Source organism: Rosa chinensis, chromosome 5 (assembly GCF_002994745.2).
Source record: "Rosa chinensis cultivar Old Blush chromosome 5, RchiOBHm-V2, whole genome shotgun sequence".
In the NCBI taxonomy this organism is placed as follows: Eukaryota; Viridiplantae; Streptophyta; class Magnoliopsida; order Rosales; family Rosaceae; genus Rosa; species Rosa chinensis.
Window position 1 is genome coordinate 35136329 of NC_037092.1, and position 24259 is coordinate 35160587.

Here is a 24259-nt window from a genome sequence, read left to right on the forward strand (position 1 = left end):
ACATGCCCCCATTGGATTGGTGTAAAGACAATCTTTCGATACTTAAAAGGTACAATTGATATGAGCTTGTTTTATCCCTACAGAGAGAAAAGAAATGACGGAAGTTTGGGATAGGACCCCAGAAGGCAAGTAGCCACCGTCCATAATACCATGACCGGCCAAGTGGCCGGTGCCACCGTCGTCCAAGGTGGCCGGCGTCTTCCTCCTCTCCTCCATCAAAATGACAATGATGTTTTGATCGATTTTGCTGATGCAGGGTATCTCTCTGACCCTCACAAAGGTCGCTCCCAAATGGGTTATGTCTTTATCATAGGAAGCACTGCGATATCTTGGAGGTCTATAAAACAGACTCTTGTTGATACTTCCTCAAATCATGTAGAGATTATTGCTCTACATGAGGCCGTGCATGAATGCATATGGCTAAGGTCTGTAATTAGACATATTCAAGGAACTTGTGGTTTGAAATCTACCACAGATGAACCTACATGCATTTATGAGGATAATGCAGCTTGTATTGAACAAATGAAGTTAGGTTTCATCAAGGGCGACAACATCAAGCATATATCGCCTAAGTTCTTTTATAATCAGCAACAATCACTTCTAAAGATTAAAGTGAATCAAATCCGATCAGAGGATAATGTAGTGGACTTATTCACTAAGTCGTTACCTAAATCCACCTTCGAAAAACATGTGAAGAGCATCAGATTGAGAAAGTTATCCGAACTCCCATGATTGTAGCAATCAGGGGGAGATATCGACATCAGGGGGAGGTATGATGCATGTCTACATATTCGATCTCGAAGAGTGAAGGATGTGTTGTACTCTTTTTATCCTCCTTGAGATAATTTTTGTCCCACAGGGTTTTTCACTCTAGCAAAGTTTTTAACGAGGCAACAGATGAAGCGTCACCACCAAGTTTGAGTGGCACAAAGGGGAGTGTTGAAGAATGTTGACATTTGTGTGCCTTATCAAACTAGGATTAGTTTGTAATGATTGTAATAGGAGAGAAGATTCTAGAATTCTTAGTCCTATTCGGAATAGTTTTCCTTATATCAATAGAATATGTACTTTGTAATCCCTATATATTGGGCTCCTATTATCAATAGTGGAACACACAATTCTCTCATCAATCTCTCTCAATTCTCATATCCTAAAACACTCTTGGATTTATCCCAAAACAATTTATCTAGGGAGATTCCAAAGTCACTAGAAGCACTCATGCACCTCAGCTATTTGAATCTGTCTTTCAACTGACTCCGCAGAGAAATTTCAACAGGTGGACCTTTCAGAAACTTCTCTGCTCAATCATTTGTCTCAAATGGTGCACTTTGTGGCACACCCCAACTGCATATTGCAGCATGCAAAAACAGAACAATCAAGGCTGAAGGATCCATCTTGAAGTATGTTATTCCAGGGATCATGTCAGTGATACTCCTAGTGACCTCTATATCAATGTTGATACTATGCAGAAAAAGTATGTTCAAGAGTTTGTATAGCTCTTGGGTTAGAGTAATCTTTTAGGTTGAGAGAAGGTGTACAAGGGGTATCCGGTTGGATACAAGGGCTTGGGTTGGGCATAAACTTGAGCGGTGTAATCTTATACTTGTGTAATTCTCTCATTAGTGAAAGTGAAACTCTCCGAGGACGTAGGCAAGGATATTGGCCGAACCTCGTTAAATCTTGTTGTCTTTTTGGCATAGTTATTTCTTCTTTCCATCTCTACTAATAGTACTTGCGTGGCGGGAGATTAATTTCCTAACAGGTGAGGGTAGAGGTAGACTGGAAGGACTTGGAGAAGGATATGCCTGTACTTCACTAATGGAGATCAGTCATTGTTACAACTTGACAGGTTTCCCATGTTCGGTTATGGAACCTGAGGTCTGGAGAAAGAATTAAGGTTAAAGGTATTAATGGCTTTGAGATTCATCCGGAGGTGTGCAATAAAAACTGACATACGTGCAAATGGGGGGATACTACTGGTTTCTTCTTGATGTAGTAGCTATATATTGGAGTGCAATATTTTGTTGTTGTTTTTAAGAGTAAGATCGGAACTGATTGAAATGAACTTTTCGTAGCCATTGTATGGTTTCCCTGTTATCTTCAAAACTTGAAATGGCTTGAAGCATATGCAGATGTAAACTATCTTTTGCTTCAGTTATTTGTATACTGGTGATTATGACTTGAATTGTCTTGCACTGCTCTATATATCACTGGTTACAACCTACATTAAAGCATGCATTCTCAATTATGCTCTCTGTATTGGTGTTTTAGGATCCTCCAAACACACAGCATTTGCATTTTAGGCGTGTTCAGTGGAATGGTTCAAGCAAATTAATCTCAGTTGTATGATATACGTCTGGAACATCTATGGCACATGGGGAAGCTAAGGGGCGCAAAGAATTGTTCGAGCAGTCACTGCCAACTTGTTCAAACAATAAAACTGATATGAATTAATTTCACTCTAAAATAGAACTATATAAGCGTATACAAGGGATCTTTGATGGTGAGAATTAAGAATTTACCATCCATTGATTAATTTGATTATTACTGACTTATAAAACTAAATCTTATTATTGCAGTAGTTTCTTTTTTTCTTTCTAGTTGTAAATGTACATTAAGCTCCCCTGCACCAAGATTCAGTGCTTCATCTTAATGAAATGTACCCCAAGCAGACAGTAGCACTAAAACAGAAACTAGAGATGAAAAGAGAACGAAATGAAGCAGAAATATGTACATATTACGTCAATCCATGTCATTTACTGCATAAACTTCATAATTAATTGCTCTAGATAAGTTTGGCATTTGTTTTCCCTCCTTGTTTCTTTGGCTTTCTCAATTGTACAAATTCGGCCAGAGTTTTAGATTAGAAGAATTTCAAATTCATGTATTAGCATTGGTGGTGATACCTAACATCCAATTTGACAAGACAAAGCCAGGAATCTATTCTGTACATGTTAAATACAGATCGCAGTAGAGTCCATCAAGTCCAAAAACAAGGAAAAAAAATAGACAGAGACATTTGACTAGACTACTGTGTTTCATTTGGAAATCTCTAGGGGGTACTCTCAGAAATGTGTTCTCTTTCATCTTCCCCTTTGATCAAATTGGATGGTGTGGATGCTCTCGAGGTTACTTCCATAGAAACAGAGGAATCAACTTGTGCAATGTGACTATCGAAGGAGAGCAATTCCCTAGTATGCTCCCAAATCCTCTCATACACAACGCCCTCGTACTTAGCCACCGCCGAGTTATCCTTGACGGTGATGACGAGCCGGTAATTCTCACCGGGGACGACCCGAGTCTCACCCTTCACCACGCTCTGTAACTCCAGCTTCTTCCCAGATTTCTTGTTGTACTCCGACACTGCGAACTCTGCGATCTCCTTCACATGGGGGTCGTTGATGTCCTCAATCTGATCAGAGGAACAGATCTCCTCAATTTTTTTGTCGCCAACGAGAACACTCACAACTTCAGACATAGTAGGCCTCAGAGTTGGCGATATATTGATGCACTTTACTGCTAAATTCAAGATGATGATGGCTTGTTTTGCATCATACTTGTTAGACAAGGTTTTATCAACCAAGTCCACCAACTTTCCTTTTCGTTGTAAATCACAAGCCTGCATTGCCACACACAACACAGAAGTCGTGTTAAATGAGATTATAGCTTTACCGCACAGTTTGGACAACAAAAAGAAGGCAGAAAAGCATGGCGATGCCAATTTTGCTTACCGTGTCTAAAAGAAATTCAGTTTCCTGGCTATCTCGCTTGTGTCCTGCATTTTTCCTTCCACTAACAGTTTCAAGTATAACCACCCCAAAACTGTAGACATCAGCTTTAGATGTCACAACTCCTCGAACATACTCGGGTGCCATATATCCCCTGCAGAAACAAGAGGTAACTAATCATTACTAAGTCGAAGATTGAAGTAAGTACATATAAAGTGGCAAGGAGTAGGTACTGTTCTATAGTTTTACTTACTCTGTCACTTCTACTTTGACGAACTTGAATTGATCATCTTCGGTGTAAAGGCTTGCCAATCCAAAGTCTGATATTTTAGCCTTGAGGTTTCCATCGAGAAGAATATTAGCTGATTTAATGTCCCTGTGAACCGTCTTCAGCCTGGGATGCTCATGTAGATACGCCAATCCCCTAGCTATTCCCAAGCAAATGTTAAACCTAGCTTCCCAATCAAGTTTCAATTTGGACTTTGAGTCTGCAACCATATAGTCACCACATCAATATATTTTCTCCTAAATAATTATAATATTAGAACAGAAAAAATATAACAAAAAGAAAAGGGCCTGATAAAATTATTTACCAAATAAAGCGTGTGCGAGGGATTTGTTTTGCATATATTCATAGATGAGCAAATGCAGGCCTTTTGCATTGTAAACGTCCAGTAACTGAACAAGGTTCTCTTGACTCATTGATTTCAAAGCATAAAACTCATTTTTCAACTGATTTATCCTTTCCTCTGAATGAGAGGAAAGTTTCTTCACAGCTACAATTTTTCCTTGCAGTTCAGCCTGCACGCAATTACAACCAAACAAATGAAATACATCATTAACTCCATTTCTCCTGAAGAACTGAATTTGCAAGTTAAAGATCGCTAGTTTGTAGGTTGTAGCTGAAACTCCACAATAAAAACAAGGACAGAGAAAATTAGATACCTTGTAAACGGTCCCAAAACCCCCTTGACCAATCTCGTTCCTCTTGCTAAAATTCCCTGTAGCAACTTTTAATTGTTTGAGGGTGACGGGCTTTTCTAGACCTATATCTATTTCTGTTCCACAAACAAGTGATCAGAGATGTAAGCTAAAATTCAGTAAGAATTCTTGAAAGAGTGAATACTTGTCAAATGTTGCTAGCCAGCGTACATTATGTTACCTTGTAAGTGATCTGTACCCAGCCATCCCATCATCCAGGCAAAAAGCAATAAAAGCAATACGAAAGCTATGATTGAGGCCACAGCAATGAGCGCTATATGCAAAGGAGATAGTTGGTTGTGTAGCTTGTACTCTGATTTCTCAATTTACAATTAGTAATTACGTTAGCTTAGGATCAGATCGGACGTCCAAATAAATATAGGCATGTAAAAGGAGGAAAATAATTAATATTTGTTGACCTGGAGTTACGGATATAGCAGATATGAGAGGTCCCTGAAGAGTCCCTTTTCCAGCCGAGTAGAAGTGTATCTGTAATACACCATCATTTACATTAACCGCTGTGAAATTTTCTTCATGTACTAAATTCGGACCTCCTGCCTTCTCTATAATGTTGAAATCCTTTAGTTTCCTCTCACCCTACACCAACCAATCACCATGTATACATAATTAGTTAAATTGACAAAGCATGCAACAGTACTAACTCAAATAAGTGTTGCTAAGTACCGGTGACAAAGTTAAAAAAAAAACATTACCTGAATATATACATCAAATATGCGTTTATCTGTACTTTTGTACCTCATATCCTCGCAAACAATTTCAGCAAAATGAAGTATTACCCTGTATTTGCCTTTACGTAAACAGAACCCGTAATATTTTAGAGAGACCGGAGAACTGCGAGCACTCTTGTATAAAGTTGCTTCAGAGGATAGCCCACATTTCATGCTTTTTAAGAATTCACTGGAATTGAAGGCATCAACGGTGCTTCCAGCACTACTTCGAGCCCAGTTTCCTTTTGGACTTAGGTAAAACTGTGATGTATCATTATCTTGATCATATACATTTCCATCGACTTTAATCGGTTCCCCACCACCACAATTTATAAACAATGAATGGTCTGAAGAAATTAAACACATTTACTATTAATAATATATATATAAATATAAATATATATATATATATATATATATATATATATATATAATTGTTAGATATAGATAGACTGATAGAGTTCAATATAATAAGGAGATATTTTAACCAATGTCCTATTCATTTTTTTATTGTTAATTGCGGTCCAATCACTTTTATCGTTTTCTATTTTGCCTCGCAAGGTAAATTAAGAAACAAATGAAAATTTCTTAATTGGGTGTTTTTTTTCTTTTTTTCAGTTTAAGTCTTTAAAAATTAAAATCAAATTCCTCAAATCTACTCAAGGAAAATAATTATAACAAACAATATGCACTTAAAGTATGTAAACATATCATGTATACCTACATGAAAAATCACTAATTCTCAAACAATATAATGCATTGATATCAAAAGAGTGAAAAAATAAATAAATAAATAACTAAGACAAACTAATTAGCGACCAAAAGCAAAATAATATAGTGAACCCTACAGTTCAAGAACAGCGACAGCGGTAGAGTTGGGACTGGAGGTTTCAATTAATCTCTCCACCTCGAGTAGAGTTAGGTCCCGCGGGGCACCTCGCTGAGGGCCTGGGCGTTTAGTGCGTCGATTGGTGGAGATTGTGAGACCGAGTGCGATATGGGCTTTGCGTCGACGTCGTACAGGAGAACGGCGCGGCGAGCGGTGCTATGCTGGTTGAATCAGCGTCGGAGCAAGCAATAGCGTTGAAAGGGAGGGAGAGTTTCTTTCTGGCGTACAAAGGGGTAAGGCAGGCTGGGATTTATAGACTCAGACTGATTGGTTGTTGCCCGTCTGATCTGTCCGGTGGTGGAGCAATTTCATTGAATACAAGGAGGCGGCACAAATATGGCCTTCTGGAGAAGACGGCCGCCGGAACATGCAATGGAGGTGGTGTTGCTTAGAGTGGTTTCCTGGGCTTGGAATTGGGCCTGGGGTTCTGAGTCTGATTATGAGTTTGGGCTAGCTGGGTCTAGTTCATGGGAAATCAAGGAAGGTGCTTTGCCACCCTCACTTGTTAGTTGTTACTTAGTGAATTGGGCAGGCCCGACCCAAGAACTTTAGACCCACTTGGGCATGTTTTAGGCCAGCTATGGTTTTCAAGTGTTAATCCATTTAGATCGTGACTTATTCGAGAGTTGGTAATTATCTTGGATCTGATTGGTGTATTTTAAGTGGCTTATGGATAAGGAGCTGCTCCTATTTGTTGGCTAGGAAGTGGCTTTCTGTTGGTGCCACAATTGCGTAATTGGCTAATGGGAGGCTAGTGAATGATTTTTCCCTATAAGACATGAGTTTCTTTGTTTATAAATTCACCATATAATCAGTTTGCTTTACTTAGATTAGGGTTCCGGATTTTCTTGCCGGCTATCTTTTTGTAAGTGCAGCTAGACTCTAACCATTGGAAGTTTGCTGGCTATTGATTCTAATGATATCACTTTCTATTCAAAAAAAAAAAACTAAGTAGCGACTAATGAAAATTGAGACACAACAATACATAGAGCTATTAGCTATAGTAGTATGCTAGTGCATAATCGAGCTTTAAACATTATTTCTAATCAATAGGTAGACAAAGAAACCACCACTACTTACCTTCTTTTAAGATATGCAAAACGCATCTCTATTTCTAGAATATTGCCCTTGTACTCTGTATCAAAAGTGCAAACGTAACTATGCACAAGGTAATGAAAAAAGAGCAAGGTAGTTTCAACATTGTTCCTAATAAAAAGTATGGAAAAAATTATCGTTGCTGCTTATATTTCCCTTAGGATATTCTTGGACTAAATTCAGTTTACTCCCTCAAAATTTAGATTGAAAATCAGTTTAGTCTCCAATCTTTTTAATCACGATGGTCCCTATACTTCTAATTTTCATCACTCGCATCCAAATTTTAAATTTGACTCCAATCATTATGTCACAAGCTGACTTGGCACCGATAGCATGACCAATTTTTAAGATTTTGGACAATATCCAAACTACTCTTTGTTCTGATTTTGCTCCAATCCACACCCTTATTCTTCTTCCTCTTTCAGTAATGGGGTTAAGGACTTAAGGTCGGGTCGGATTCAAGCACAATGTGCAAGTTGTTCCGGCACTGCTCCAATCCCTCCACCTTTCGATCGATCTCAACTTCAACACCTCAATTTGCTTCTTCGTCTTCTTCATCAAATCTCAAGAAACCAATCAGCTTCTTTTTCTTCTTCATCAAAACCCAAATGGTTGAGATAAGTACGGAAGAATCACATATAAAATTAGCCTTATCTTAGGCAACACCAATATATCATCATCTAGTAATTTCAATGTCTGCCACAAACATCTGCTAAGTATTTCAAGAATCAAAGACTCAATAAACTCATAACAAGAAAGAGACATGGTCTAACCACCAACAATCCATCTGCTAGCAGCTCATGCACCAAGTGAATACACCTGGGCAGTGCGCCATCGTTGCGCAACCAAGAGCTTGGCAACACCACCGCTGTCACTATCTTACGACCTGAACGTCCGGCAAGCATCGTCGTCGCCACCCCTTATTGGGTGCCTTAGCCACAGTAGACAGCTCACCCAGCTGGCAAACCCAATTTCGATTGGATCTAGGTTGCCATCTAGACCAAACATCACACAGATCTGTGATTGGCACATCATGACGCCAGCATGTCGACCACCCTACAATCATACCACTGCACCACCACTCATCAAATGTCCTAACAATCATGACCTTCGAACAAACCAAATCCAAAAGGGATCTGGGTTGCTCAACTGCACAACCCAACAACCCCTTGAACATTGCCCTTGCTCGGAGCTTGAGATCAATCCATCTGCAACAACCTGGGACGCCTACCAACCTTTCCTTTCCCCTCTACCACCAAGGAACCCAATCGCTTCCCATCCGGATCCCCTTGACCACTTCTCTATCCAAGCCAAGCAGACTCATTAAGCTGAGAGAGAGGTGCATTTTTTCGGGGTCGGGTGTTTTTTATTTTTTTTATTTGAAAATGTCCATTTTGCCCTTCTTGTAGGCCATGCTGTCGATACAAAGTCAGCTTGTTGCGTCATGATTGGAGCCCAATTTGAAATTTGGATGCGGGTGGTGAAAATAAGAAGTGGAAAGACCATGTGATTAAAAGAAAAAAGATCGGGGACCAAACTGATTTTTGACCCAAAATTTGAGGGAGTAAACTGAATTTAATCATATTTTCTTTGTACTAGGTATCAAAAGTGCAAATACATCTATATATGTACAAGGTAATGGAAAAATAGCAAGGTAGTTTTAAATTTATTCATAATCAAAATGTAGGAAACATTGACTACCAATAAGGCATATAAGTGTGAAATAAATATGTCTAATTAAATTCTAGGACAAAATTTGACTAACACCGTAATCATTTCAACATAGAAGTATGCAAAAAATTCTTAGAAAGTCTATAATAAAGGTAGATGCGAACGGAAGGAGTCATATTAGTAAGACATAAAAAGGAACTAAGAAGGGAGAAGCCATACATTTGGAGAGAAAAATAAAGAAATGAGATTGTATTTTTTTCCAGTCAACAACTCTCGACTTTTCTCTAGTGGTAGTTGCAGCGCGGTCCAAATCGCTTGCAGGTCGACGGTGGTTGGTTGGCAACCAGGCGGGGATGGGATTTCGATGGGGATATCTCAGGCAGCCGACGTGGGGCAGGGCTGGGGCTCTGGGTGTGAGAGCGGTGGCGAGAGTCCCAGATGGTGTCGGTTGGAGTGCAGGCATAGATCGGGTCGGGCATACTATGTGGGGAAGATCTGGAGTAGAGAGGTCGATTGCCGGTCTACTCTATCCTAGGTCGGAGCGTGGGCAGTCCACTTTTGCTCGGGGTACAGCAGATGGAGGGGGAGGTGTCGTCGGTGATGGGATGGCATGGGAGATGCTTTTCGGTGGCATGGCGGCAGCAGGCATTCAATTAGACATGGGCTCGGTGATGATTAGGCCTGGGCTTTGGCTCATGGCCCATGTTGTTTTTAGGATTAATTTCAGTTTACCCCCCTGAGGTTTGGGGGTGAAATCATTTCACCCCCTAAACTTTCAATTTTGAATTTTTACTCCCTAAACTTTTCAATTTCAATCAGCCGTGTCCAATTTTTACTGTTCCGTCCAAATTAGACGTTAAGTTTGACTTTTGAGGGTTAAATGGTCATTTCAACATAAAAAATAAAAAAAATAAAAAAATAATTCTGTTTTTTTTTATTATTTTTTTTCTGCTTTTTAGTTTTTTTTATTTTTTTATTTTTTTTTATAATTTTGTCTCCAACCTATATACCACAAGTTATAATAGGTTTATAAAAACAAAAAAAATACTCTAGGTAGTTGAAAGCCGCTCGCTGGTCTACGATATTTGTGACATATCTCCGATAAAGTGAAGAATTTAGGATATATCCCAAATAAAATGAAGAAATATTTATAAAAAAATTTTACACTTTATCTGTAAATAAATATCTGTATATTCCCAATAAAGTGAAGAAATATTTGTGTAAAATCATTTTTGGTCTGCGATATTTGTGATATATATCCAATATTTATCTGTAAATAAATATCTGTAAAAAATGATTTTACACAGATATTTCTTCACTTTATTGGGGATATACAGATATTTACAGATAAAGTGTAAAATCATTTTTTACAGATATTTCTTCACTTTATTGGGGATATATCCTAAAATTCTTCAATTTATTGGACATATATCACAAATATCGTAGACCAAAAATGATTTTACACAGATATTTCTTCACTTTATTGGGAATATACAGATATTTATTTACAGATAAAGTGTAAAATTATTTTTTACAAATATTTCTTCACTTTATCGGAGATATGTCACAAATATCGTAGACCAGCGAGCGGCTTTCAACTACCTAGAATATTTTTTTTGTTTTTATAAACCTATTATAACTTGTGGTATATAGGTTGGAGACAAAATTATTAAAAAAAAAAAAAAAACAGAATTTTTTTTTATTTTTTTTATATGTTTTTTATGTTGAAATGACCATTTTAACCCTCAAAAGTCAAACTTAACGTCCAATTTGAACGGAACAATAAAAATTGGACACGGCTGATTGAAATTGAAAAGTTTAGGGGGTAAAAATTCAAAATTGAAAGTTTAGGGGGTGAAATCATTTCACCCCCAAACCTCAGGGGAGTAAACTGAAATTAATCCTTGTTTTTATCTTTTATTTTTGTGTTATTGCTTTTTATGTTTAATTACTTATGGCTTTATGCTGGCAATAAATTCCTATTCCTTGTGGATAGGGCGAAGTGGGCTTGGTCTTGGTATGCACTCTCAGAGTGCCTTGTCTGGCCTAGCGGGGCGGCGAGCTATTTGCGTGATCAAATGGACGCAACCTCCTAGTGGTAAGATGAAATTGAGTGTCGCCGGATTTATTTCGGTGCAACAACATAGTGGGAAAGCTGTGCTATTTGTAATGATGCTTATTCGTTATAGAGTTATCTTTCCGGTATGTCACCGCTATACCAAAGCAAATGGAGTAGTCATTCATGCACTCTTTGCTAATTGGTGCTTGTTAGAATACATAGATTTTGTGGAGAGTTCTGATATTATTTCAAGATGGTCTCTTTATGCTTATTGTAATCAATGTAATCTAGGATTCAGGCTCTATGTCCCCCCCCCCCCCCCCCCCCCCCCCCCCCGGCGTATTCTGCAATTTCATTAATCAAAGCATGAGGGCAGCCGCACCAACCCATTTTCAAAAAGAAATGAGATTGTTGGGTGCTTGAACTAATATATATATATATATATATATAGAGAGAGAGAGAGAGAGAGAGAGAGAGAGAGAGAGATTATTTAAATTTAATGCACTAATTATTAACTTGAATTAAACAACAGTAATAATAGGAAACCTCGTTTAGAAAATAAATTGAATTTTTTATTTCATGAAATCTTATTTGACCTTTATTAATTGTGTTAGTTAGGATGACAATCTATTCAATTTATTACAAAATGCTATAATAGGAATGCAGAAACATACAATTAATTGGACAAAATTGAAAAGGAAAAAATCTTACGTGACAAGTGAGTTATAAGACCGCAATTAACAAAAAATTTAGTGTGAATTACATCAAACATAGAAAATAAATTTTAGACTTAAAATAAATTTTGTCTATAAGATGAACTTACAATTAGGCCTTGGACAATACTTCTCCGTGGTTGGGTCCGTTCTGTAAGTATAATCGCCAGAAGTTATTCTAAAAAACTTTATCGTCAAGTTTTTCTAACAGTACAACAGACAAGATATGGTCATACGTATTTGGCAGACAGGTTGAGCAGTTGCAGCAGCAGGAAAACAAATTCCTAGAACAGAGTGATATCATGCAATTAATATTTCAAAAATATTCTGATTCCTTACTAATTGAATAGAAAATGCATTGTTAATTTCTTACCAGTCTAACTTGGACGATTTTTCAAATGTTGGTTTTGAAAAATTATTGTATGAAAGATCACTGGAATAAAAGAAACATATATAGATGAGAATGTTGTACACCGGAGGTACCTAACAAGCTCCTAATTAGAGAAAGTCAATAAAATGTTATCGGTACTAAATACAGAATAGATAGGATGTACAAGGATGTACATATATCGAAACATACATCTTACTCCAGTTTGCATTTTGAATCCAATCAGGAATTTCCCCAGAAAGCATATTGTTTGAAAAAGATCTGAAGAGAACATGCATGCATGAAGTACATTACAGCAAGTATAAATATTCTTGCAATTTGCTAAATTTGTGGTTATGGTTGAACGTATTCATGGGGTGGAGAGTAATATGTCACATACATGTAACTTAAATTTAAGTTTTTCAAAGCATCTGGGATTCTACCCGTTAAGTTGTTGAAGCTCAAGTCTCTGCAACACAAATTTAAAAAGGCATAAGACTCGTTTGGAGGGAGATGAATAAGGGATGAAACAAGAGAAATGTTAGGGAGAGGGAGAAATAAAAGATGACATGGCTGAAACATGTTATGGTATATATGATCAGAGCTTTACTTGATTACATGTGGATATATTTGAAGGTTTATAGAGGAAACTAAACAAAAGAACTTACAGGTTCGATAATGATGACATATTTCCAATGTAAGAAGGAATTTGACCAGTGATTGAGCAGTTTCTTAGTATCCTGCAGATGCACGACAACAATGCACGCCGACTAAGTAGATATGCTAGTACATGTTACTTTGAAGATGGTTGAAACTCATGAGTTAATAAAATTTTGACTTTTAATTATTATTAAAGTTTAAAGAAGTGGGGGACTACCTTGAGTTTCTAATAAATCAACCACTTAACTGGAGAACTTATTATGAGACTCTTTATATATGGTTCGAATTTATTTTTTTTTTCGAAATAATACATTGTGTGCAATAAGCAATTTACTAACAGAATACGATGGATAAAACTTGTCGTCACATGTGTAGATGGTGGGAACTGGAAATTAGAGTCTGCTGCGACGTCACTTATTGCCCTGCAGTAGAAAGAAGCAATTTAGGAAAGGCAGAATAACACATCAGTTGAATAATGTATATCATACATGGGACTGATGGGAGATTTCTATTTCGAAGAAGCTAGACGAGTGGAAAGATAGCTAGCTAGTGCCCGTGGGGCTGTGAATTGGCACACTTGGTCGCTTACAAAATTTGTAGATACGATATATTAAAAATTCCGGCAGGTATCCTTCCGTGGAAATTGTTTCCGTTGAGATAACTGTACAAAATTTAATGAAGTAAGTTAGAGCAATTGACAAATTCAAATAGCTAAAATGTTACACACCGTACTTAAATTTTAGAGTATTCAACACTTTGCTATCTAAAGTTTTAAAACTATCACTTTGGTACCTCAAATTTTTATCTATTTTTTACTTCAATACCTCATGTCAATCACACCGTTAAAAAACAAGTGATGCTGTCATTAGCCCCTTTTTTCAGGGACATCTTCGTAAAATAACCTTTATCAAATTAAAAAATAAAAAATTGGTTATTTTTCCAGTTTTTTTTTTTTCCTGTCTCTCTCTTCGACCATGACGTCTAGATTTCAGATTACTGTAGGCTTGTTTTTATCAAGTAATCTAGATTTTGTGGAAACGAATTGATGACGGTTTCTCGTTTCTCTAACAGCCTGATATTTAGACACTTTGGTATGTCAGATTGCTTCAAATCACCTGTTACACTCTGAAAAAGAACAAATTCAGTTTCCCAGAATAAGGGTAGTTCATCAAAGATACTGTAGGCTTGTTTTTCTTTGATTTGTAGAATTGTGGAGGCAAAGATTTTATAAAATAGGATGCTGAAATATTATCTATTTGTTATGGGCTTTGAATTTTTTGTTCGTTGATGTGGAGAGAGATAGAGAGAGAGACAGAAGAGGTGGAAAAAAAAATTCGTTGGGTGGGAATTCATGAATTGCATGTAAAGAAAGAAAAAATAAGACAAAAATGTCCTTGTAAAATTTAGTTGACACCATTATAAATGAAAACTCATAAATAAAAATAAATTGAGATATCAAAGTGATAATTTTGAAATTTAAGATAGAGAAAATTTTACAAATAGTATCCCAATTAAAAGACATTTATCACTTTGATACATCAATTTCAAAAACTATCAGATTGGTACCCCAATATTTAGATCCACCACAATTTTCATACCTTCCGATTGTAACGGTGTTAAATCTACTACCACACAAACTATTATATGGGCAATCTTGTCTTTTCATTTTCTCAAATATTTATTTTCCTCTTCTTCCCCTCCTAATCACACATATAACTCGTACCAGCGAGTCAAAGAGTCAAACAAGAAAATACATACACATGTCATCCATTCCAACAAACATATCATGGTCCAACACTCAAATATATACAACATAATATCTTGTAATGAGTTTTTGCATCGAATTAAAAGCTCTCTCTCTCTCTCCATGTCATACCAAAACCCAGAAAGCAATATAGCAATTCAAATCAAAGAAACAAAAAGATTAGTCAAATTAACCTCGACCCAAAATTTACACCTATTAGATATTTAGATGGCAATGGAATTTGGTCTCCCTATGAAGGAGAGTGGGCACTAAAACGGCCTCCACCGAAGAAGTAGTTGAGTTAAAGCATCACCGACACCGATAAAGTCAACAGTGGTGCTTGAAACGGCGACGGAGAAGATGGTGTTGAAGACTGAGATTCCCATCAATGGCAGTTTTGGTTGTAGGGTTGCATGGGATGGGGAACTGGGTTTTGGAGTTGGATTGAGAATTTAGATTTTGGATTGAATTGAATTGACGAAGTCATGGAGATATAGAATTTGGACGCTTTGGGATTAAATTTGATGGAATTGTGGATAAGAGAATTGGGGTATCTGGGTGGTGTTGGTGGTTCCGTTGATGAGGGAACTAATTGTGGTTTGGTGGATGATGGGCTTGATGATGGTTCTCTAATTGTTGAGTGGTAGTGGAAGGGAAAAAAAAAAAGAGTTGAAACGTGAAGAGACGAAATTACCCTAAGAACCAATCTGATAGATTTTAAGCTTGATGTACTAAAATGATAAATGATTTTTAGTTTGAGTACTATTTGTAAAATTTTCTATTTTAAGATATCAGTGTCGAGTTGAGTGAAATTGTCTGTGACATTTTCTCATTCAAATATAGCTGCTTGTGTACGTTTTGACAACAGTGCAGTACAAGCTATATATAATTAAATAGAAAACTCAGGTACGTACAGTTCTTCGATTTCAGTCCAGTTGGCTATGAAGTCAGGTAAAGGGCCAGACAAATAGTTACCAGCTACAGAACTGCATGCAACCAAAGTGATTATCTGGGTGAGTACATATTATAATTGGCCAGGTTAAATAATGTAATATATATGCACTGAAAAATCAAGATTGAATGGGAGCAGGGGCATATTAATTACGTACAATGTCGTCAGCGATTGAAGGCTGGCAAAACTTTCTGGTAATGTCCCGGTGATACTGTTGGATCCGACCGTGCTGCGACAACAAATGGATTTATATTTGATACATATTCTACATATAGCTAGCTAGATTAGTAAGATATTCGAGCCTAAATCTAAGTTAAATTTTCCAAACTAGTCCAATCTGATAGATATTTTTTATTTCAAGAATCCAAATTCTCTTTATATATATATATATATATATATATATATATATATTCTTTTTTTACACACAATTATTATGTATGAATTTAAATGATCAATAATTGAAATCATTAAATTATATCATCTATTAATATAAAATAGTAATAATTTTCAAATTCTTAAAGTAAAAAGTTCATTTCTATAACGAATCTTTGTATATGTGTGTACAATGAAACTTACAAGCGTTCAAGGTATGACAAATTTCCAAGCGTCTGTGGGAGAGTACCAAAGATTCCATTGTTATGCAAATCCCTTCAAATAAGGATAATTAAAAAGCTTGCTCGTGATAATATATGTATATATACATACAAAAATAAATTCGTCTAATTTGATCATTGGAATATAGGGGTATTAATACGAGTGTGCAAAGTTTACTTACAGTGTCCAGAGATGAGACAATGCACCCAAAGATGCTGGTATAGAGCCGCTGAGAAAGTTGTCGTACAGATAACTATATATATATATATATATATATGTAATATGGATGGATCAATACATCTAAGTTAACTGAGGTATAAACAATTACTGCAGCTAGCTAGCTTTAATTTCTTCAACGTACGTAATTAATTGTTAGTAGTGAAACATGAAACGACCAAAGGCATGAACGTAAACGTGAAGAGATCGACTTACATATATATGGTCCCAAAAGTCAAATTCCCTAAGCTCTCTGGTATAGGCCCAGTCAATTGATTGTTTGAAAGATCCCTAAATAAATTAATGTATAAAATAATTCCACTTTAAAATAACAAGTAATTTGATCACGACGTACATATTGATAATTAACGTTGCATGATTAATGCCTAGTCGAAAAATAACATTGCACGATTAATGTACTACTCACGTACAGGGAGAGCTGTAGGGGCGATCCGCTGTCGGCAGCCCTGTCACATCCGAAAAGTATCATCAATTTCATTTTCCCAATTCCTAAGTAAGTTTCATCAGATGAAATGAAAACCATTTCCAATAATAGACCTACTTGGTGAGAAACTTACGATGGGACAGCCAACTTCCCTAAAGTGACGGGTATGGATCCACTCAAATAATTGCTTGAAAGATCTCTGAATGTATAAATACCCAGCAGATTAAGTAATTAATATATATTTAATATTTATATCAATAATATAAAAAAAATTTCTACAAAAAGAAACTCTCCAAATCTCCGCACACACATAAAGTGTGAGCCATGCTAGTATACATCTATAAGATCGAATAATGTACTTAATTAGGAAAAGATTATTGATGGGTTCCATACTTACAGATTAAAGTATCCCCGAATCATGTCAACCTTCTTATTGGAGTAGCTGTATTGAAGCAAAGAGAAACTTGAAATCAAAACTTTTTTCCTTTTTTTTTTTTTTTTTTTGTTTTCTCTAAGACAACGTGATATTCAAGACTTACTGCGCTTGAAATTTTATATTCCCCAAACTCTCTGGAATGGACCCGATCAATTGATTGTTTGAAATATCCCTGATACAAGTACACATGCAAACCAGCTTATCAATATAAGTTTTCTCAACAAGTAATTTCACTAATAACCAAAAGATGATTAAATCTTTTCACTAATAACAGTTTCACAACCAAATGTACAGCTATTGATTTAAATATTGCAAGTCGGCCGCAACAATCATAAATCCACAAGTACAGGCTTACAGGTCATTGAGCCAAGATAAATTCCCCAAGCTAGCAGGTATGGAACCAGTCAATTGATTCATACTGAGATCCCTGAAAATTAAACCAGCTTACAAATCCACGTTAATCGCTTAATTGTCTAGATTTTCTAGAACCAGAAAAAAGATATCAACATACACTTTTCTATACAATTTTTTATTTTTTTTCTTCCTTTTTCTGGAAAATTTGTGCAACATACGCTCAGCAAAATTTAAGGAAACTTATTAGCAACTGACAGAAAGACAATACTAATATTATATATGGAATCGACAAAAAAAAAAATTTATTTGACAAATTGGTGTCGGAATTGTACGTAAGAGGTTGGAGGTAACAAATAAGTTGATAAATATTCAAGGCAGCTGATACAGGTACAAAACACAAAATACTAATGATCGAACATGTTAAGAAGGACATTAGATATGTAATGTTGGGGAAAATGAGACAAATTACAGGCTCTCTAGATGTGTGAGATTGGCCAGTTCATCAGGTATAACTCCAGTCAAACCGCTAGCACTCAGTTCACTGTCACTCAAAATGTAGTTAGCTAATTAACAATTTCGATAAGAGATTTAATATATGATTTGCATATATGTATAGTTAAAATCTAAAACTTCAAACTTACATTTTTCTGATATGGCAGATGGTGTCGTTTTGAAAAGTGCAGTTACAGCCGATGCCAAGAAATAAGCTCTGGTTGCAGAATGAGCCATCTAAGAACACTCCAGGATATCCAAGGTTTAACCCCAACTTTTTTGCTACTTGCTTAAAAGCTCTCACTGTCGACCAACATTTTGTTTTATTTTAGCAAAAACACTTGCATTATGGAGGAGAAGGATACCATTAGACTAATAGTTAGCTGCTGTTAACAAGATTGAGAATGAACCAAAAATGTAAACTATTGTAAACTATATATATGTGTGTGTGTGTGTGTGTGTGTCTGTGTGTTTGTTTTGATTTACAACATTGGTGCAACACATGCTAAATACACACACATAATACTTATTATACAATTTGTTTACCTTAGCATTTAAACTAATGAAAATTTTATATACACCCTCCATATCTCTCTTTTCTGAATCATTTTTAATTAGCATCTCAACATTTAACCCAAAAAAAAATAAATCCTCAGAGCGTTTTTAGCAATGTTAGCCATTCTAAGTCAAATTTTAGCCAAAGTAACTAAAAAGTCATTTTGGCTAGCCACTTTTAAAATGCGTCTGTATCAATTCTCTAGATTTTCTTTTTTGATCATATCAAAAACTAGTTTTTTGTGAGTCAACTCACGATCTCTCACTTACAAATGGAAGACTTATGCAACACTACACCAAATCATAATGAACAATTCTCTCTATCTTACCTAAGTTTGAATTTATATTATTAATTTATTAAATGAAGAAAAAATATTTTAAATATATTTATAAATTACATAGAATAACTTAAAGGAAGATGAATGTTTTAATTTAACAAAAATAATAGAGAGTCTCATCTCCCTCTCTATATTTAGGAGTGAGATAGCTAAAAGTCAAAACGGAAAGTCACTCAGGAGTCTGATGCATTTGCTAAAATTGATAAAAACTAAACATGTTACTCATAAAATAGATAAGGAGTCAAGATAGAGAGTCTGCTAAAGATGCTCTTAATGACAGTTGCTTTTTTTAACCTCTAAGGAAAATCCCTCCATGATTGTGGTTAAGGTGAAAACTTAAATGCCATGACTCCATGAATTACTGTATGATTTGTTGCATATTAATTCCAGATTTCTAGTTGCATAAACTGTAGAATTATACACGCAATAGCTTTCATTGATGCATGAATCTTATTTGAGTTGGGTTTAATTAACGAAACTTCTCATATACCTTGTTTCAATTTCATGGCTAGCAACGAGTAACTGAAAGAATTGATCTGATCATAAATACTTTTTAACTTTTTAAATGATAAAAGTTTTGGGGTTTTCTTTTGGAACTCCACAAACAATAACCTATGAACCAGAGAAAATAAGTAGAAGGAATGGGAAAGAAAAGTCAGCTTTCGATATCTATGAAGATTGTTGTTGTATCAGCATCTTTGACATATATATTTCTTTTCATAATTCAAATTTTGCTAGATCTTGAGAGATGTAGAAAGTAGAAACTCGATAGAGCAACCAAAAAATAAAAATTGAACATCTATGTTAGAGAAGAGCCTCTGTCTGTTCAAGCTAAAAGTTTGCTAAATTTTTAAAGGGACGTGTATTAAGAGTTTGAGGTGGTGTATCACGGTTTCTATTAAACTAAACAAACTCGGGCTCTTTCGGTTGAATTAAACTGTATGCATTGGATTTGAATGCTAAGATGTTGTACAGATTTTTATAACATGGTGTTTGGTTCTAAGGAAAAGATATGAAGTGGATGATAAATTACCTTCTTCATCGGGCAACGTTTGAGCTATACTTCGATTTTTGAATTCAGAACCAAGCTGCCAAAGAGTAAAGATGAGGCAGAGAATTATAAATTTACTAACAAGTCTTGCTGAAGCCTCAGTACCCATTTCCCCTTGAATGAATTCTGTGCGTCAGTTATCTCTACTCCTTATAATCTATCAGGCATAACAACTTTATATTCCTCCCTTTTGCCTTTTCCCTTTATTTTTTTTTTGGTTACACCTTTTTCCTTTTCTTTTTGGGCTGTACGTCCCACCGAAAAGTAGTCACCTAAAAAAAGAAAAAGTAATAATCATCTAGTTTAACTGGAAGAATCTGGATCGCTTTCCAATTTTCACACACCAACAATATATAGCAAGTAAATTTGGCCAAAACTGATGTTACTATGACCCGCACCTCACAAAACACAATTTCTACTAAAACAATTCAAACCAAAGCCTATCGTCATCAGGGTGTGTGTGAATATATTTATATATACAAGGCCTTTTTAGTAAGAGATGTTTTTTTTTTGGCAATTTTAAGGGATCAGTTATTAAACCCACTTTTCAATCACATATCCACATCTCAACTATTTAGTTTTTAGGTTTATAAAAGCAGCAAGATCATATTGTTTGAGCTCAAATATACTTGTATCCTGTAGAGGATTAAGCATAGCAGGTCGATGTTAATGGCCCAGGCTACAAGCTCTTGGCAAGTATCATGCGAAGGCCCATAGGAAGCCCATATTACACAAAGCCACCCCGAGTAATCATTAAGATTCCATGCCCACGTGGGGTTCAGAGAATACAATGAAGGTTTTCTCCTACAATGGAGGGGAAGTGCTAGGCGTGTCAAGGGATACAGTTACCATTAATTGCAGAGAAACAGGAATATATCATCATGACTGTTTGGCTCCAGTTTTTTCTTAAGCTGGTCAACAGTCTCTTTTCTTGCGTGGGCGTGCCAGCACCATTCAGGTGCGGTCGTCGGGGGTATCCCTTGACCTGACTTCTTTTCAGCTATTGTGGACGAGGAGATCACCAAACTTGTCACGGGATTCTTTGTGCCTCGTGGTGAGGACTTTTGCTAAGCTTCTTCAAAATCGGACAATCGATACTCGACGTCGTAGATCGAGCAGAGCGAAAATCACTGGGAAGTGGGGAGAACTTGCTAAAGCGTGACTTTAGCTTGGCTGGTTTGCGAAGGCGTTACCCTTGCTTGGCTAGTTCCGTAACTGTTGTGGTCGCGGTACTATAGTCGGCTCTCGAGGAGACTAGGATCGAAGCATGTTGACAGATGGTTTGGTGACACTGACAGTCGGCTCCTAAGGATTCTGGGACTGGAGTGTGATAACCAGTAAGAGAAAGAGAGGGGTTCTCCGGAGAGACTTGAGTAGTCGTAAAGATTAGTTGATGAATTGTGTGTCTTAGGCTACTAAGCCATAGTGGTTGGCCTTAAACAAATCATGATGGGTTAAGCACTTAAGCACTAATGGAATCATGGTGGTTTAAACAATTAAGCACTAATGGAATCATGGTGGTTTAAACACTTAAGCACTAATGGAATCATGATAGGTTTTCCCTAGCCTATTGACCACCATGAAATGTAGTTGAATGCTTCCCCACGTGCATGTCATATTCCTTTATTGAATGGAGTATGAATATTCGCATGGGCGTGCATTTTCTTGCAGCTTGCATAATCTTCCATAATTCTGCAGGTAGGCTTTATTTAGCCTCCTAATAATATATTTCGAACTTGTCGACAATATATAGCTTGAGCCACTGACATTGGCTCAATTTCTCCAAGAAACGCTTTGTCAGGCCAAAATGCTTATTTTGGGTTCAAACAATGACTATATGAGTGTGCCACCATTGTGGAACGATCGCGAAGATAGGTTTAATTATCATATCCTAACTGTTCGCATCCAATAGGCAGTCGACTTTATTCATATTTTAGCTATATCCAGATCGACAGATAATTAACAATTATATGTCTGCCAAGATTCCCAAAGTATTTTGTTGCAGGGCCAATCCTATGGCCCAGAATATAATATTCTTCACCTTTGTGGGGATCCGGAAGTCACAGATTGGCCTATATCCGGGGCCAAAGCGAAGAAAGAAGGACAGCCAATCAATTAATTAATCTTTACAGATTATCAAAGTCTCTCCGGAGCAACTTATCCCTCAACTTCGGTTGAACTAGTCAAGCTTGGGTCGCGCCCTTGCAACCTAGCGAAGCTAAAGATACGCTTTAGCACTGGTGACCACATTCCAGTCAGAGCCTCCTCGAAGCCACTGCCACCAACGTCAGTTGAACCAGCGAAGCAAGGGTAACGCCCTCGCGAACCAGCGAAGCTAGAGGCACACTTTAGCAAAACCCCTGCTTCCCTCCTACTTCCCAATATTTGCTCTGCTCAATCTACAATATTGAGTATCGATTTGGTGATACGAAGAGACCAGGAAAAAGTCCTCACTCACGACGCATAGAGAATAACCCTGTGACCAGGTTGGTGCTCTACTCATCCACAACCGCTCGAGAAGAAGTCAGGTCAAGGGACAACCCCAACGACCGCACCCCACGGTATTGGCACGCTTGCACAACCACGTTTGTAAAAGAGACTGTTGACCAAGTAAAACTAGAGCCAAACACATATCTATAAATTTTCAACCAAATTGATAATCATTAAAGTATTCGTAACTGAGATTTACAATTATAAGCATAAATGGTTCATGTCGGACATATTCAGTTCGTCCATTAATTTAATTTAGTTAGATAGCTTAACGATCATTAATTTGGCTGAAAATTTGCAGAAATGATCTATATATTAGGACCTAAAAATAGAATAGTCGAAATGCTGAAATGCGATTGAAAAGTAGGTCTAATAAGTGGGTTGGAGCAAATTGGTCTGGCACAAAGCCATGCAACCACGTAAGAGTTTGGTGGCATGGAATGTTATTAATAGAAAGATTCTTACTGATGATGTGTTGCAAATGAGAGGTGCTATTCTATGCTCCCAATGTTCTCTTTCTCGCACTCAAGGTGAGACAATCAATCATCTCTTCTTTAATTGTCAGTTTGTCCATGATTTCTGGGGTTGGCTTACTTCTTCTTTTCAAGTACAATTGTTGCCAGGCACATGTCTTCTAGACCTTATCTCCCATGATTTAATTAATAACATGGTCCCCTCTACTAGATTGTTATGGAGTTTTGCTTTTTGCAATGCTTTTATGGTGCCTCTGGATGGAGAGAATTAAAGTTAGGTTTGATGAATCTACTTTTGAATTTTGATTTAACAAGGTTTAAGCATTTCTTTCTCATTTCTTTGAGGGAGTCTGCTTCCATCCATTTCTGTCCATGTGTGGTAACCTCGAGAGTGAATTATATGTTTAGTATGCTTGGGCTCTCGTCTTTGAGTATGAAGGCTCCAAAATTTATTCATGTTCAATGGGTGGCTCCGCATGTTAATTGGTTGAAGGTCAATACGGATAGTTCTTTTCGTGACTCAGGCACAATAGGTTTTGGGGGTATTTTCAGAGACCATGATGGCTTATTTTTAGGAGCTTTTGCCAAGAGAGTGGTGGTCCCAAGTGCTATTGATGCTGAGGTATTGGCAGTAATTGAAGCTTTGCAGATTGCCTGGTCAAAGAGGTGGACTCATATTTGGCTTGAAACTGATTCAGCGCTTGTAGTTCATTACTTCAGAAATTCTTTACTAGTCCCATGGAGGCTTTGGGTAGCTTGGAATAATTGCCTTTTTTTGCGCGCGCGATTTAGTTCAAAGTTAGTCATATATACAGAGAGGGGAATACAGTAGCGGATGCTTTAGCAAACTATGGTGCTTCTAATGTTGGCTCTAGCTGGTGGGATGCTTTACCTGCCTTCATAGCTGGCTCGTATGGGCGTGACCTATCCTCTGCAAATGTTTATAGGTTTCGTTAGGATTTTGTTTTCTCTCAGTTTATTTTCAATTTATTTGTTGGCTTTAGTTGGTTCTTATATTAGTACATTATTGTTTGGGTTTGTGTGCTGTGGAAATGGTTTAGGCCTAGTCCCCCATTTCTTTGTATTTTTTTTCTTATTAATAAAAGTTTGAATGAGGGCGTGGAGTTAGCTCTTATTTTGCTTCCTTCAAAAAAAAAAAAAAAAAACTCTTAGTAAAATGGCCCTCTTTATATATATATATATATATATAACTCCCTCCAAATTTGTT

The 24259-nt window shown here is 36.7% G+C and overlaps 1 protein-coding gene across 5 annotated transcripts; it reads right to left on the bottom strand.

The window, feature by feature from the left end:
- Window positions 1-2856: 2856 nt before the first annotated feature.
- On the bottom strand, window positions 2857-20219 carry LOC112165061 (probable LRR receptor-like serine/threonine-protein kinase At1g53430). 5 transcript variants are annotated; one of them, XM_024301453.2, is made up of 29 exons: window positions 20051-20219; window positions 18274-18427; window positions 18102-18173; window positions 17634-17705; window positions 17382-17450; window positions 17240-17284; window positions 16976-17041; window positions 16829-16864; window positions 16614-16688; window positions 16363-16434; window positions 16164-16235; window positions 15745-15816; window positions 15550-15621; window positions 13481-13552; window positions 13230-13313; window positions 12900-12971; window positions 12632-12700; window positions 12445-12513; window positions 12238-12297; window positions 12101-12148; window positions 11975-12015; window positions 5423-5784; window positions 5129-5306; window positions 4891-5022; window positions 4674-4786; window positions 4322-4529; window positions 3982-4216; window positions 3732-3882; window positions 2857-3619 (listed from the first exon to the last, which is right to left on the bottom strand). In XM_024301453.2, exons 1-29 carry the CDS (start codon window positions 20175-20177, stop codon window positions 3053-3055), a joined length of 3465 nt encoding a protein of 1154 aa, XP_024157221.1. In that variant the 5' UTR covers window positions 20178-20219; the 3' UTR covers window positions 2857-3052. The 5 variants fall into 5 exon arrangements, with proteins under 5 accessions (XP_024157221.1, XP_024157222.1, XP_024157224.1 ...); XM_024301454.2 differs by having other exon boundaries at window positions 16164-16195; window positions 16825-16864; XM_024301456.2 differs by lacking the exon at window positions 18102-18173.
- Window positions 20220-24259: the final 4040 nt, after the last annotated feature.

Bases quoted from the DNA above. Each gene is read 5' to 3' on its own strand.
- LOC112165061 (XM_024301453.2), bottom strand. From the start codon at position 20,177: ATGGGTACTGAGGCTTCAGCAAGACTTGTTAGTAAATTTATAATTCTC. The intron at 12,972-13,229 runs GTTAGTAAATTG...GTGCATCTGCAG, and splicing joins AGTTTTATCCATCGTATTCT to GATACTAAGAAACTGCTCAA. The intron at 3,620-3,731 runs GTAAGCAAAATT...GTGGCAATGCAG, and splicing joins CTGAATTTCTTTTAGACACG to GCTTGTGATTTACAACGAAA.